The sequence below is a fragment of the Athene noctua genome, chromosome 23, assembly GCF_965140245.1.
Source record: "Athene noctua chromosome 23, bAthNoc1.hap1.1, whole genome shotgun sequence".
Classification (NCBI taxonomy): domain Eukaryota; kingdom Metazoa; phylum Chordata; class Aves; order Strigiformes; family Strigidae; genus Athene; species Athene noctua.
In genome coordinates, this window is record NC_134059.1 from 3,181,559 (window position 1) to 3,198,155 (window position 16,597).

General features: G+C 49.8%; 1 protein-coding gene across 1 annotated transcript; it reads right to left on the minus strand.

Moving 5' to 3' along the window:
• Nucleotides 1-191: 191 nt before the first annotated feature.
• Nucleotides 192-12,783, minus strand: TIMM17A (translocase of inner mitochondrial membrane 17A). Its single transcript, XM_074925751.1, has 6 exons — nucleotides 12,706-12,783; nucleotides 8,546-8,645; nucleotides 6,466-6,529; nucleotides 5,032-5,160; nucleotides 4,532-4,642; nucleotides 192-2,788 (listed from the first exon to the last, which is right to left on the minus strand). Exons 1-6 carry the CDS (start codon nucleotides 12,729-12,731, stop codon nucleotides 2,718-2,720), a joined length of 501 nt encoding a protein of 166 aa, XP_074781852.1. The 5' UTR covers nucleotides 12,732-12,783; the 3' UTR covers nucleotides 192-2,717.
• Nucleotides 12,784-16,597: the final 3,814 nt, after the last annotated feature.

Here is a 16,597-nt window from a genome sequence, read left to right on the forward strand (position 1 = left end):
GGAGTCACGCACTACCAGGCCCAGGGCCAGAGATTTTTTTGCATATCCCTCACAGCAGAGCCGCCTTACTGGGGCAGCTCTGCAGCCCCCGGCGCTGCTGCCCAGGGCACAGGCACAGATTGATGTAAGTTAAGTTTTAATTGTCTTTTTTTGTTTGTTTGTTTTCCTTGACAAAGTAATGTAAACATAAATGAGAGAATATTTAATATTTAATACTAAGCTTTAAAAAGACTTGCTGCCACCGCAGTGTACTCGGCTCCCTTGCTGTCTGTGGTAGTCAAGGAAGGACAGTGGTTTAGGGGAATGTAGAGCTGCTGTAGCTGATTGAAATAAAAAGGTCAATAGTTCAGTGTCGTGCTGGTGGTGTCAGTCTCGTTTTTTTGGGGTGGGGGCTGCTGCTGGGGAAAGGGCTTGGAGCACCCTGGGAGTGTGTCCCCCTGCAAAGGCAGGAGGGGCAGTGAGTCAGGAGACAGCCCCAACAGCTGAACAACAGGAAACTCGGGGGTGTGCGAGGAGAGCTCAGGAAACCCTTCCCTGCCTGGCGCAAGGCTTCTGGGCAATGGGACCTGCTGCCCCCCCTGTGGGGACCGGGTGGCAAAGAGGCCCAGCGGGTGTGGGGGGAGCAAGGGACACCCCCTCCATGAGCAGCCTCACGTGTGTGAGGGTGACCAGCCCATGCAGACAGTCAAGGGGGATTAGAGGAGCTGAGCTGAGTAAAGGTCGTCTCAGGCAGCTGAAGCCTGTTACCAGCCCCTGGGCCACTGCTGGTCACCAGTGGCATGTGGCCCTGCTGTCCCCCTGGCCCTTTTTGGAGCTGTTTTGGCAGGGCCTGGAGGGAGCCCCCAGGTTCCCCTGCTGCAGATCAACCCCCACCAGGTCCTGCACATCCCCACGTTCCCAGCACAGCCAGTCTGCTCCCAGCCAGAGCACTGGGAGAGGGCACCCAGGGGCTCCAGGCTGTGCCTCAGTGTCAGCCAAGTCCCCTCCCTGCAGAGCCCCAGGGACAGCTCAGCAGCACAAGAGCTGGGCTGGAGAATGAAACCCTCACGCTGCGGGCAGATTTGAAACCCCGAGTGCTCTAATCCTCTATAAAGAGCAGGGGAAAACAGACAGTGATTAACTCCCAGATTGGGATGCAGGGGAGGCTCCACAGCCAAGTGTGATTCTCTCTCCAAGACCAGAGACTCACCCGCTCCCCTACGGCCAGGGTCTCAACCCAGAACAAGAGAGCACTGGCTGGGTGACACAAATCAAGAAAACTGTCTTTAAAATACACCTGAGGAACCAGGTAAGCGGCAAAGTGAGTTGAGCCCTCACACACACACACACAGTGCTTTTGTGCTTAAGGTTTTTGAAAGTTACACACCAACAGCAACTACATGAAACAGCACAGTACTGGAGAAGCAAGCCCTGGCAGCCCTGGAGCAGTTCTAGGACAGGCAGGGGGGTGGAAACAGGAAAATGGCACTTTGGCAGGGTGAAGGGACACAGGAGATGGTTGCTTGCGTGCACACTTCCTATGATCCTAGTGCCCCCATTTGTCACCCATGACTGTGACCACTTCTGTGTTATTTTCACCCTCTCCTCCTACTACATGGGTCTGAGTTTCCTGACAGAGCGCAGAGATCAATCTCCTTCCTGGGCAGAGGAAAAGCCAGGAAGCAACTCAGATAATATTACCCAAGTCTGTCTGAATAGAGATATTCTACCAGGAACCGCCAGCAAGCAACAGTATTAACAACAGAAAATGCTGTTATGACTTTTTAAGGGGGAACACGCCTCCGCAACTGGAGATGAAGAACAAAAACTGGAGTTTAAGATCTAAAACACAGAGCAGATGGTTTAGCTGCGCTCAGGACCGGAGCTGAGGTGAAAAGGCCAGAGGCTGCGCTGGCAGCGGGCAGGCAGGTGCAGCGCTCCCCCTCCAGCCCCACAGCACTCCGTGGGCTCTGCGCGGGGCTCCTGCACGTCTCCCCACAGCCCTGGCAGGCAAAACTGCTTCTGGTGTTCCCTTCCACGCCTGCTGCAAAAGCCACAGCAAGCAGCAGCAGCTGTGAAGAATTAGTTTGCTGCCACCTCTCGCTAAAAGGGCTCAAAGTCTGGCGGGTTTCAGGGGGGGCGGCGGCGCTGCAGCCCGCGGATCCACAAAAGGCAGATTCTGCTTTAACCCAAGAACTTGGGCTGCACGGCAAAAGCGTAGAAAACAAAAACCAGCAGTGAAATATATACTGCTGGAAGTAATTTTCACTGGCTTGCACGTTCTGCCAGTAAAATTCACTCTGGGAATGTAAAACTGCGTGTAGATGAACTCTTCCTTAAGCTGAAATATGTGTGGCAACCTAAACTCGACGGGCGAGAGGCTAAACTCCAGCTGCACCCGCTGCGGCTGGTCAGTGCCACATCCCAGAGAAGGCTCCAAAGACTTTCACTCCAGTCCGTGTCCAAAGGATGACAAGACTCCGTTTGGTTCTTGTCTTAAATCTCCATGTATTCTATCAGACACGTATTAACATTACAGCAATGGAATCTATCATGAATAAATAGATTTGTCATCTTCTAAAAGTTCTCCTGTGCAGCTTTACACTGGAAAGTGCTGAAGGTCCTCTTGGCACGGTTTGTGTAAGAGACTACCCCCGGTGTAAAGACATACCCATCTTGGTCCTCCAGCATTTGAAATCACAGCTCAGGTAGAGTGTGAACCAGGAGAATGAGGATAATCACTGGTACTGTCTGTAGTCGCCAAATGGAGAGGGCTGCAACTGGGAGGGGTCTTCTGAAAGCTGAGGGCCTGCAAATAAGCAAGAAAGAAAAAAGCAAATAATAAATACCAAAAGACAAGAGATTCTTCCTGCTAACGGCATGAAACACATTCACAGCATTTTTAATATAAATCTCCTCTACAATTAATGAAGCCAATAACAAGACTTTATATTTGATTTTTCTTCACTCAGAGTTCAAGAGCTTTATGCACTGATGAGTGTCAGTTCAGTAAGGACCGGATTTTTATCTCCTTTATTAATGGGGAAAGGAATCAGAGCAGTGCCAGGGAAACCTTTTCAGTCACCTGAAGGAGCCAGATGCCTGTGCCTTATTGCCCTTCAGCTGAACTTAGCCACTCTATCAAGGTTTACCCCCGGTAACTTGCCCGACAATAAAGCAAACCAGTGAAACGGAACAAATCATTGTGGAGTCGGCTTCCCAGCTCCTCTTACCGACGTGCTGCTGGAGGGAAGCAATACGCTCCCTGTACGCCAACTGCAGCGAGAATAAATCCTAACGGACAGATGATACCCCTTCTCTAAAACAGATTAACTTCAAAATGTCTTTGTATTAAGAACAGAAATTGTTATAGTTTAGATTGAACAAAGAATGTCAGTGAACAAACCTGAGAGAGGAAGCCTCTCATGAATTAGTGGCCTGCTATTAATCCTTTCAACACCAGTTTTTGTCTGTATTCCTCCCAAAATAAGGTAGAGTCACAGAGTTATTAAGTATTTTCCCCCGGTAAGTATTTACACAAAATATTATCGACTCAGCTGACACCTCAGAATGCATTTTACTTAGGGGGAAAAAAAAAAAAAAAGGATCTAGTTTTTGAAGCAGTTTAGAAAAAAACCACCACCCCCACCCCTCTTGGAAAAGTTTTATCTGTATCCACCTGCTGATCTTGATCACCTCACTGAAACCAGGGTTGCCTGAGGGGTCTGGAGCACAGGTCTGCTGGGTAGCGGCTGGGGGAACTGGGGGGGTTCAGTCTGGAGAAGAGGAGGCTGAGGGGAGACCTCCTGGCCCTCTGCAACTCCCTGCCAGGAGGGGGCAGAGAGGGGGGATGAGTCTCTGGAGCCAAGGAGCCAGCGCCAGGCCCCGAGGGAATGGCCTCAAGCTGCCCAGGGCAGGGTCAGGCTGGCTCTGAGGAAGGATTTCTGTGCAGAAGGGGCTGTTGGGCGTTGGAATGGGCTGCCCAGGGCAGGGGGGAGTCCCCGGGATCCCTGGGGGGGTTGAAGAGTCGGGCTGAGCCAGCGCTGAGGGATCTGGGGGAGTTGGGAAGGGTCAGGGTGAGGTTCATGGTTGGGCTGGAGGAGCTGCAAGGGCTTTTCCAACCCAGAGGATTCTGGGATTCTGCCTGCACATCCACACACAGACCACAGCTCGCCTGCCAGCTCCATCCCTCTTGCCCGCAGCTTGCTGCCTGCTATTTCCTCCAACCCATCGTGTCACCTACCCCTGACTAAAACACTGCTGTCACTGCCTGCCAGGTTGTGGCTACGCCAGGGGCCAGGGCAGAGGACAGGAACAGCAGGGACACCGCTGCCTTCAGCCACGCAGCCTCCGGTCACCCAGTGGGAAGGAGCTGATGGTATTCTTGTGCCGTCACAGCAACGTGCGGCTCCTCCTTGACTTTCTACAGCCTTGGAAGCTGGCAACCGGCAGAGCAGATTCACTCTGGGCTAAGAGCAGGGACTGCAAGAGGTACGTTAGTGGAGACTGCACTACCGGAGCCTTGTGATACCACAGTCCGGTGGCTCCTTACCGTTTGGAAATTGTGTGGAGGCAAATCTTGTTAACAGAATGCCAGCTCCTTCAATTAAAGCTAGGAGAATTCCTCCCATGGCAGCCGATCCGACCATCGCAACAGGTCCATCTGAAAATAAAAAGCACAAAACAACACCTTTTACCTCTTTGGTGCATTACTTTGCCTATTATAGCTCTATTTCTTTAGTTATAATCTTTCCTATAAGTAGACTCAGAAGCAATAATTTTGCATCTGTTAAGCCTCATTAGCATCACCAATAAAAGGATAATTCCTGGGCAGCTCCCCCCCACCCCCTCAGCAAACAAAGGAACACTGATAATGTCTGAGAACATAATTATTACTTTCGTAAGCACAGGACAAAAGTTTCAGATTATCTTTCATTTTTTCTGAGAAAGTAAATTCCAATTTAGGCGTCACCGACTGTTGCTTCACTACAACAATGAGAACTGTACGTTTAGAATACAGAAGTTTTTCAGTTCATGTCCTCAGTTTCTTACTTCTTGCAGCTAATATGGCTCCAGTCAGGGCTCCACTCGTGATCGAATTCCACGGATCTTCTTTCCCTCTCATTCTGACCATACTGCAGTCAATCATGGAGAAGAGACCTCCCCAGACAGCAAAGCTACCTGTTCAAAAACAAACAAAAACCAGTTTAGAGAAAGCAGAGAAGCGAGCCATGCTGCAGCCTTAAAATCACGAGATGGTGTGGTACAAGTGTGCTTGCTTTCAGACATGGAAGTGTGTTCAAACTCACAAAGAACCAAACACAGGTTAAAATCAATACTGAGAAAAATTCTCATCTTGCCATGTGACACATGTATTCCATGTCCATTTTGGATATCATAATTTATATTTAATGATGGGGAGGTTATCAAACAGCGATTATAATGGAACTTCCATCCTAATAAAGTCAGATTAGCTCAGAAAACTTTCAGAATTTTCACTTTTTAAATGTATTTCCTCATAGAGAATGATGCAGAGTAATTGCACACCTTACCCTAACCCTGCTCCTGGCATCACAGATCAGTACTGCTCAGTACTGTACAGCAGACGCAGAGAGACTGCCCCAGTTTTCAGAATGCAAATTCTGAAGTCCTTTAACAATAATGTGTATTATGAATGAAAAGATCTCCCGACTCATTTTGGGAAAACTACTCTTTAAAGTAAGTCCAGCACTCCTTAATTTGAGGTGTCTTAATGCCTTACACAGGCTTAATACCAGCTAAAAACCGGAGGTGGGATCCCTCCCCGCACAGTCTGCAGCCCCAGAGCCCTTCCAGCCCGTGGCCCTGACTTGTTCAAGTAGTTCTGCTTCAGCTGATGTTTCCCTGCTCCACACCACTCTCCCATTTTCTCCTTCTTTAATGCATTAATTCAATTTGCCCATCCGAACAGCCTCGGGGCACAGTGCATTGCCTGACCACAGCGAGACCTAGAACAGCTCACGTCATTTTGACTCAAGCTGCCGTTTTGTGATTTTTAGACTTTTACACACAAAATTCTCTTCACAAAAATGACTGACGTTTGCTGAGCTGACCCCAGGGGAACAGTCTGAAACCATACCCAGACCCACCCATCCACTTCATTGTTCCTCCAAGCCTGATCCTTTCTTTTAACGAGTCAGGTTTATTTATTTTAATCCCCTGCCCACAATGCACAGGCTCCCGGCAGCTCTGCACAGAGCTGGTTAAAATATGACAAAATTATTAACCCTGGTTTAACACTCCATGAACACAAGCGTATTTCCTCCACACCTAAACTAATTCTGGATGCATCAGAACTGTATTTACTCATCGCATGGACTGACAAACCCTTCTGAAAATCAGGTGGCCCACAGCTCCGGTGTCACTGCACTTGTACCACGTTATATTCCCAAATTGGGTTATCTACCAACAGTCGACTGACTGCAGCAACAAGACAAAATTAATTACCTCCCAGTTGTGGAGCTCTTGTTTTAATAGCTGTCAAACTTCCCCGCAGCCGGTGGTTTACACCCTACAATAGAAGATAAATGACAGTTAAAATAGAAGAATGAAGTCTTACAGCCAATCTGACTGCATATAGTAAAATCTTGCCAGAGGCCCAACATATTTCTAAGCACTCTCAAGGGCTGCGGTCGGGAGCTGACAGAAGCTGCATTTTACACATATTTTAGTATTTATCACTCCCTTATAATATACTCGTCAACTACAGAAGTGAATTACAGCCATCAAGCATTAAACAATTCAAGTTCAAAGTCTGTTTGAGCGGCCTAGTGGGGATTGAAGGAGACATTTAAAGTAACATTTCAGCGAGGTAAGCATATTTGTATTTCACGTGTATCATTTCTTTGTTCCTGTCTGATGCCAGGACACCAGCAGAGCAAAGAGCAGCATCAGGTGCAGGTAACTGCCGGGAGGAATCTGTCCGTGCAAAACAGGGACATCCACCCAGAGGAAGAGTGCCACGGGTTGCCTTAGAGGAAAACCACACGCTGTTACATTTCCATCAGTATTTTATCTATTTCAGTACAACCACCTCAATCCTGTTGCAGATGCCCACAGAGCAGGAGCACTGCGCTGGGCTGGCAGCAGCAATCTTACTAGTTGTCCCAAATTCAGATATTCCTGCTGGTCAGGTGGAGTATTTAGTCCTTGTCTCATCAGCCCAGTCTCAGTAGCTAAGAGAAGCAAGTAATTCAGCTCCTAAACACAGCGGTGAGGCTTCCAGAGTCCAACACCAAACACATCATCCAGGACCCCACCAGGGAAGGTTCAGACTAGATATTAGGAAGGATTTCTTTGCAGAAGGGGCTGTTGGGCGTTGGAATGGGCTGCCCAGGGCAGGGGGGGAGTCCCCGGGATCCCTGGAGGGGTTGAAGAGTCGGGCTGAGCCAGCGCTGAGGGATCTGGGGGAGTTGGGAAGGGTCAGGGTGAGGGTCACGGTTGGGCTGGAGGAGCTTCAAGGGCTTTTCCAACCCAGAGGATTGTGGCATTCTGTGAATTATGACGAGGTATTTTCGTACACTTTAAGAAGATTTAAAGAACATAGACTCAAGTTTTGGTTTTGATACAAGCACTCAGAAGTGTGGACAGACTTATTTAATAAGTTTTAAGCAAAATTAAGAGTGTAGTTAAGCATATAATCCTTTTCATGTTAAGTGTCTGCAGGATATGACTAGTTTGGAAACAGTTATTTATTGACAAAACTTACCTCAAACCGATGGTTTATTAAATGTCACACAGTAACACCAAGAAACACTCAACAAAAACCCCTTTTATGTGAAGCCAGAGAAAAGTTTGAAAACACATGTTCAAGCAGAAATTGGATCTTATTTTATCAAGTGTCCCTACAACAGGCTCGCAGTCAAAATTTTGCAGCAGAAATCCTGAAAGTGGTAACTGACCTGCATCAGCTAAAGTTTAACTTTCTTGTTTAAGTGCAGAAGTGTGCGTAAACATAACCTGACTATCAAAAAAAATCCAGCTAATAAAAAAATGTTAATAATTAAATAGATTAATTAGAGAAAATAATATCCCTTAATATAAATCCAAAGGAGAGAAAAATTATTTCTCTGAGTGTCTTTCCATTTTATAAAAGAAAGGGAGAGGGGTAGGCCAGAGGAGGAAGAACAGCCCAGGCTTCACATCTTGACATGCAGACAGAACCAAAGGCAGAAGATCAGCCAAGACGGTAATTTTCTGCTTCATTCTCTGCTTCCCCCATCCTAAGGGAGATGTCTCTCAGCAAGGGAGGGCGGTCGGCTGCCAGCATCCCACTGCTGCCACCAGATCAAAGAGGGGGAAGCAGAACTTTTACCCAGAAAGATGAAGGCCCCATCTGGATCCGGAGCCGTTCACCAGATGCACCCGCTGGTGCCTGGTTTGGATTAAGGCCATTAACCAGTGCCCCTCACTGCACAGGGACTGCTTCTCCTTTACCTTCGGCTGGCCAGATTCACTGTTGATGGGCAAGAAGCAGGATGTGATGATGAGAAGCACTCTGAATGCACTCTCAAATGTTTTTACTTACCACTGGGGAATTTCTGAACCCCTTGATAGCTTGGAAAATGCCACCTCCTATCGCTCCCATCGTGAAAGCACCTCCGCAGTCATCTACTATCCTCCAGGGACTATAAAGAAAAATAAAGATGAGAATACTAAATTCCATCATGTTAAACTGTGCAACTAACTGTAATGGATCCACCACTCATGCACTGAGTGTAACTGGAGTGAAAATCAAGCCTGCCAGCTGTACGGTCTCGCATCCAGCTTGCGGAGCAGACATCAACAAAACAGGGGGACGGGTAATATTACAGGAAAACAAACTCAACCTTTGCCGAGAGTCTATCAACCCATCTCCCGAGAGTGGTAAGCATCAAATATACGGAAGAACTGCTTGAACTCCTCACAGAAGGCAGAGAGATGTATTTCCATCATGGAAAACTTCTGCAGAATTCCAGCTCTGTCCTACTTACAGAGTGCAAATAGCTGTAAATGTACTGTTCTCATTCTTGTCTTGATCTACAGAAAACTCCAGTGGCAAATTCAATGAGACTAAGTTCACAGCTGGCACAAAACATCACTTTCCTGAATTACTCATGCTTTTCATTAGTTCTGGTTATTTAAATGAGAGACTTCAAAGTCATCTTTCATTTAAACTGAAAAGGTTTTCCCTGATGCATCCTGGATCTTTGAAGTTCACTCCAGCAGAACGCAGACCTAGTCAGAGGTCCGTAAGGCCACAACTCCTGCCTCCAACAACATAAAGCGTCAAATGTTTCCGACCAGCGAGCACAAGCTTTGCAACACAAAGAGCACCCTCCTCACAGCAAACACTTCCAACACCAGTGAGACGAGCTTTAATTTGGGGTTCAAAACCACTGCCAAGCACTAGAGCCTTGTAACTCTCCATCACTAAACAGAACTCCTAAACTAGGTGAGCACTAACCTGCTATTAACCTCTGTTGCCACTGCTGGTAAATTTGAAGCATAAAATAACAAAGTTGTTTTGTTTCTTGAATCTTTTATCAAAATCTTAAGGCAGAAGCCAGGCACTCAGACGATTTTAACTTCTGCACTGGCAACAATCAGCAAACCCAGCAAAAACCAGACTACATCAGCATGCGGCACTGCGGCAAGCTGTGTTCACATTAGCAAATTACAGATATGAGCCTCCGATTTCACCCTGAATTTCATGTTTCTGTTCTTGAGGACTCCCTACAGCATCTGCCTCCTGCACGTGAGAATACACCTTCACTGATCCGTTTTGAATCTGACACTCTTCTGCTTCACAGAATATGCTAACGCTCTGCTGCTCTAAGGAGTGAAAAACATCATCTCTTTTCCCCAGACCCCTCGCTGCACTGCATATTTTGTCATGAGGTGTTTCTTTTCTTCCTGAAAAAAAGGTCTAAAATTTGCAGTCCCTCCTCCTACACATTCTCCCAGGCTCCTCACTTTCATGACCTACTTCTGAGTCTCTCCCTAGCTCCGCAGTCGCTCTAATGAGAGCGCACAGCCAGCTCTGCACGCCTCGGAAATGAAGGTAAATTGCTTGTTTGCACACCTGGCCTCGTTCACTTGTTCCCTTGCTTTGCTCTTCCACCTTGGCATAGCTTGGCTGTTCCAAACACACCAGAAGCCACCCAAACATCACCACTGATCTCCCCCAGTGACAGCCACATCCAGGTCCCAAACCCACAGTGATTCAGAAAACAGTGGAAGGATTGTACATTATCCCATCACACATCACTCTTTCTTACTTATTGCCTTGTCTTTCATCTCATACTCCTTACAAATGCCCTCCAGCTTTGCTTAACTTAAATAATTTAGTCCCATTTCACATTTTATTTTCCTTCCCGTTTCCTGCATTTAATGATCAGGAAAACATTACAGGCACACTGTTGTCAGATATGCCAAGATGAAAAGCGACTAACACTTTCTTCTCAGGATTTTTTTGTTCTTTTGTTCTTCTCCACATCTCCTGTCCAGATTTTGATCTACTGTGTTATGAATAAAACATCTCATCACAACTCTCTTCCTTCGTTAACTTGCTAACAGTGTTCTTGTTAAAAGGCTTTCTGGAAATCCAAACAGATTATGGAAAGCAGTCTTCCTTTACCCACAAAGGCAAAGAATTCCAATTTAGCAAATCATGACTGTTTCTTTACAGAAGCTTCATTAATTAGACCCCAATCATGGAATGCTTTCCTAGATTTTTTCCATCTTTAACCTTGCTTCAGATGTTAAGATCATTAACTGTCACCTTCGGGGTTCTTAATTTTCCTTTTAAACTATCCTTCAAGCCTCTTCAGATGCAGCTTTTAAATGAGAAAACATCTTTGATACCAGCACAGCCATTTCATGTGTCAGCTCCTTGGAACTCCCGGAGAGACGCTGTGTGCATCTGAAAGCCCACACAAAACACTCCACTGTTCCTGGCAGTGCCTGACCTCAGTAGAGGAAAGAATCGGAAGAGAATAGACAAGATTATTCTATTATTAATTTGGCACTTATCTACAAGCTTAATATTACCATTAATTGTTCCCCTGACTTTAAGGCAACACCTCACAGTAGGGAAACGATGTGCTCGATACTTTGCACAAGATAAGGTTGGATTCCTACTCTGACGGCAACTGAGATCACTTAGAGATGAGGAGAGCAGAGGCCAAGACTTCATTTATGCCAGAGTCCCCAGGCTGCCACATACCAGCTCGAATGACCAGCAAGGCTGAAGATACCCCTCGCCTCAGAGGGAGCTGCGGTGGCTTAAAGCACCATTTGGCTTGATAAAAAGAGGAGAGAATGGCAGGGCCAGCAGAGTGAAGGAGAGCCAGAGAGCGCCAGGCCAGCTCTGACTGCCCGGGAGCCAAGACCCTCACTCAGAGCAGGGAATCATCCCTCCAAGCTCCATGGCTGCCGGCAGCTCTCCTAACGGCTGATGAACTACGAGAGTCAGAGGCCGCCGCGTTTTAAATAAACAAAGCTGCCCTTTCTCAGCGCTGACGGTTCAGCAGGGCCCCACTGTGACACCGGCTCTGCTGCAGAAGGGGCAGCGCTTCATCCTTGTCCTCGAAGAGTCGTGACACGCCAGCCTGACCTCTGCCTCCCCACTCAGGCCGATAACGATCCACGCTTCTAAGGAAGGCGACTGCCACGCAAACTACAGCCGGGTCCTACAGTGTCACCTCCCAGCGAGGTCACAGCGCTCCCAGTAACATCAGCTCCCAGCTGAAACCCCCAACGTTGCTGAGGAGAGGGGGGAAGATAAGAGGGTGACTTGCAGCAAAATAGCTGCAAAAAAGCCTCAAGAGCCCCCCTACAGCTTAGCAGCAAAATAACCCTATCACATGACCCTACTGAAGGGATAATCAGATTACCTTGAGCCCACAGCAATCAATCAATCGATTAAATTTATTTTCTTATGTCCCAAACTTTGTGCTGTAGAAAGGCAGAGCTGATATTTATGGAAAAACTTAAAAACGTGGCAGCAGAGCAATCTGCAAAACTCTGGGAAAAGTCTCATGAACAGTTGCGAAGAGGCGAGCTGAATGTTCTATACTTAAAATCCTAAGCCTCAGCTTTAATTTGAATGTTTTGCGACTACAATAAAACCTTTAAGTTGCAACCAGCGCAGCTGTGAACGTTCACAGAGAGGCTGCAGAAGCGGGAGGGGGTTTCGATGCCGGCAGCTGAGCGGTAAGGCTGCCTGCGCGGCCGGGCCGCTGCGCTCCCGCCTCATGGGAGCGGGGGAGGGAGAAGAGCAGAGTCACCGGGCGCGCAGGGGACCCTGAGGGGGGGCTGAGGGGAGGAAGCGCCGCCCGACCAGCGAGCGTGTGCCCAGAGGCCGCAGCCCGCCGAGGCCCAGGCGCGGGGCAGGCCGCAGGGCCTAGCCGCCACCTCGGGAAGGCTCCGCCGGGCTCGGTTCCGGCGAGGCTTTGGCCACCTAGGCCCCAAAACCACCGGCGGCCGCGACCGGGCCTCCGCGGCCGCTCCCCTCAGCCTGGCCTCCCGCGCCGCCTCTCCCTCGGAGGGGCCCCGCCAAGGTCACACCCCACACCCCGCCGGCGAGCGGCCCCGAGGCGGGCCTGCCCGCCCGCCCCGCCGCACTCCGCTCGCCTCGCCTCGCCCCGCCGGCCCGGCCCGGCCCCGCCGGTCCCCGCGCTCCCGCCGGCCGCCGCGGCCGCTCACCAGGGCTCACGCGCGTACTCCTCCATCTTCGCAGCCGCCGCCGCCTTCGCCCGCCTTCCTGCCGCGCGATTGGCTCCCCGTGCCCAGCGTCGGCCAATGGGGGCGGAGGGCGGGACTAAGCGGAGGGGAGGGAGACACGCGCGGAGAAGCGTGCGCATGCGCTGTGCGCTCCCCTTTCGCCCCGCCCCACCGGGGTGACTTACAGGCGGCGGCGTTTGGCCGGGGCCAGCCCCGGGGCCGGGCCCGCTCCGCTCCGCCGGCGGGTTCCGCCTCACCGGCCCCGCTGTGTCGTCCCTGGGTGCGACGTGTGTCCCTGGGGAAGGGGAGAGGGCGCTTAGGCGGGGCTGTCCTCACAGGGCGCTCTGAGGGCTGGCGGTGGCGGGGGGTATAAGGGCAGACCGCGGCGATGAAAGAACCCCAATATCTGTGTTAGGGCCGGGCCCAGGGCACTCAGACAAAGGCCTGAAACACACGGCAGCTTTTGTCTAATCCTCTGATAAGCGGTGCCCTCAGTAACGGCGTGAGCAAATCTGAGGGGCCATGGATCGGCTCTGCAGATCTTTGAAGCTTCAGGGATCCAATCGCTCTGGTGGTTTGACAGTTGGACTGGGGGATCTTCAACGTCTTTTCCAACCTAGACAATTCTTCTGTGATTCTGTGGTCTGAAAATGCATCCGACAGAAAATGCTGCCAACGTCCTGGCAGTGGGAGCGGAGAAGCCTGGCGGTGCCCGTCTGAACTGGAGGAGGATGCCTGCCCGGTGACAGAGGGCTTGGTGCGGGGTGACGTGCCCGTGCTGAGGGCATCTGTCCCACCGGAGCTGCTGGGGACCAGCACCCGCCTTGCTCCTGGTGCTGCTGAAGCAGCCGGGCTGACTTCAAGGTGTCCCTGGGGTGCTCCTGTGAGCCGGGCGGCGTGGGCCGGAGCTGGGCTTTGGGGTCCCCTCCAAGAGACGGTGCCTGCGAGAGGGCAGCTCTCTGGGGAGGCAGAGCTGAAAACCAGAGAATTTGTCTCTGTGCTGGCAGCAAATGTCAGGGCAGGCTGCAAAGTTCCCGAAGCCTTTTCACGCTCCTAATTCAGCTTTACCTCCTGTAAGGGCGGTAAATCATTCGGTTGCAACAGGAGATGCAGTTTGTGTGCCAAGGCACTGAATTGCTCTAATAAATCATGGGTAGAAGCAATGGAAAGGAGCTGAAATGCCGCCCCCCCCCCCGCCCCCCTTCTTTAGTTGGCTGTTTCCGAAGGGTTTCAAAGACTCCTTGTAAACATAAGATTTCATGGTCGGAGTGTGGCGGTGCCGTTTGTCCTTATTTAAGGCAGGATGGGCGCAGGGGGTGATGCAGTAATGGAGATTACCAGAAGGTGGTATTGCGGCTTCTGCTTTGGCCAAGGAGTGGAGATGGGAAAAGTGGAAAATCTCAGCCACCTCCCAGCCGCTGCAGCCTGGTGAAGCCTGGGAGCGGACCTCTCCCTCCCCTGTCCTGCTGTGACTCGTCCCACACCGGTCCCACCCTTCTTAGGGTGGCAATTTCTTGCAGTAGCCCTTGTCCTTTCCCCTAATGAGTGGCAGGTTAATTATATCAGGCTGAACAATCATTCTGGCCATTCCTTTCACAAGCTGTGGGAGAGCCTGTGAAAATCCCTGCGGAGCCTGAGCTGCAGTGGCCAGAGTCACCAAAGGGACCTCCAGTAGATCAGCTAGAGGCACTGGGGGCACCCCCGGGCAGGATGCTGGAAGGTGCTCAAGGGCTTTCTGGGGTTTTCTGAATTTCTCTGCGGGCAGGAGTTGGTTTCTTTTCCCCTATATAATGTCTTCTCCACACTTCCTTCGCTCTCACATGAGCAGGTGTTTTGCAGAGGGAGGTTGGGGGTGAAGTCGCAGCTGGGTTTGGGAGAGACGCGGTTTCTGTCACTGGCCACAGGACCAACGTGTTCCAGAGCAGCCGCCTGTCACAGCCAGGTGGGGAGATGTAACTTGCTTTCCCCAGGAACATTTTACAGAATGAAAAAAAATCAATGCATTCAACCTTTCTTCTTGCAGGCTCTGAAGGAAAGGGAAATAAGACAGATTAGAGGAATCCATCCAATTTTCAGTTGTTCTTTATCAGCTAATATGAAACAATAAAGGAAGATGGACAATCCCAGGTGGTGGCACAAGAGGTGGTGGCACAGAAAGCTTCCCCAGCTCTGCCAGAGACCCTGTACTTGTTCCTGGAAAAGCTACTTAGTCTGGCTCTCAGTTGCTCATCTCTAAGATGTGGCTAATCATGCTGCTCGCGTTGTGCAGAAATATTCATTAGTGCCTCTGAGGTGCTCAGTTGCTATGGAGATGGGAATCCTGATAAATGCAGAGACTGACGGAGCCTCAGCGGAGATTCGGAACTGCTGGGAGCTCCTCTGCGCCAAACCGCCCCGCACGGCATGGTGCTCTCCTGGCTGGCACAGCTTCAAAGGGCCCGTGACGAGCCCTCTGTGGCCGCAGCCGGCTGCGGAGCGAGGGCAAGGGTCCCCACACATGTCCCCAGTCCCAGTTGCTGGCGACCTGGGAAGGAGCAGCCAGTGCGGACATATCCAGAGTCCCTCTTATTCTGGGGTGAAAACACTAGATATTCTTTCAGTGTTTTCTTTCTTACAACACAGAGAACTCTGTGGAATACGGTGAAGTCACGGCTATGCTAATATCCCGGTTTAAGAAGAGACGTGTGACAGCCAAGATAAATTACATCCACTATAAACCACCACAAATTTAGAGTGACACCTGTTCCTCTCCTGGCTTCTCTGCTAACAAAGGAATATTTCTCCGCTAAACTCTGACTTTTTTACCTCTGCATAACCAGCTCTGCAGCTCAGTGGAGGAGAGCCCAGCAGATGTGGATTCCCAAATCAGAGAAAGCTTCAGGAGAGACTCAGAGCCTCCCAGGCCACTTTTCCTGCTTCATTTACACTGAGGGAACTCGGTGTCTGGTGCTTCTCATCACAGGAGTCAGGATTCAGGAACAACAAAATAGAGACCTTATCAAGGGGTTGACAGTTATTTTTTTTTCTGTTGGGAACCAATTTACGATGCAGGAAAGAGTAATGAAGGAAAGGCAGACAGATGGACAGTTCTAGGTTTTACTTGCATAGTAGAAAGGTTCTTCCTCTGGTTTAGAATCGCAGATTGTCCCTGAGGCTGTCCACGTGCCTGGTTAATGGAGCCAGGGGTGGCACACCTGACAAAGCTTGGATTTTTCCTGGAAGAAGGAGACACGTAGCTATGATTCCTCACTACCTTTTTTTAGTGTCTTTTCCAGTTGGAAACTGGGCTTCCTGTTTGTTGCTTACCTCTTACAAGCACTTGGGGACTGAGCACAGCAACACCGCATAGAAATATGAGGCATTTGGCCATTTCTTCTATTCCCAGACTCTGTTAACTCAAATTTCCCTTCCAGAAGACACAGTGTTAAAACATTTTGAACTGTATATCCTGAAAAACATCCAGACAGCGCATTAGAGAGGTCCAGGACTGTAATAAGGTGGGACAAGCAAGACACTCATTTGACTTCTGTGGGCAAAGAGGGCACCAAATAGACACCAATGTGCTAAATTCACTCTGGTTTCTCTTGCCTTCAGTGCTGTTGCAGCCACAGCAGTTTTGGGATGAGGGAAGGAGAAGAGTCTGACTGGACTGAGCCCAGAAGAAGGTGAAGGGGATGGCCATGTCCCTCCTAGTCCATGGTGTGAGTGAGCACCAAGATGCGGGTCATTGTATTAGGGAGAGAGAAGTGATGGGGTGAAGTGGGATGATATTCAGCATGGCAAGGTTCAAGGTTATGCGTTTGGAAGCTAAAACTAACAGTTTCTTCTACAACCTGGAAAAAATCTCAGTCGTGCTGGTGAATCATAGGAAGGC

Bases quoted from the DNA above. Each gene is read 5' to 3' on its own strand.
- TIMM17A (XM_074925751.1), bottom strand. From the start codon at position 12,731: ATGGAGGAGTACGCGCGTGAGCCCTG. The intron at 6,530-8,545 runs GTAAGTAAAAAC...CTTCTATTGTAG, and splicing joins GGTTCAGAAATTCCCCAGTG to GGTGTAAACCACCGGCTGCG. The intron at 5,161-6,465 runs GTAATTAATTTT...GTTTTTGAACAG, and splicing joins AAGAGCTCCACAACTGGGAG to GTAGCTTTGCTGTCTGGGGA.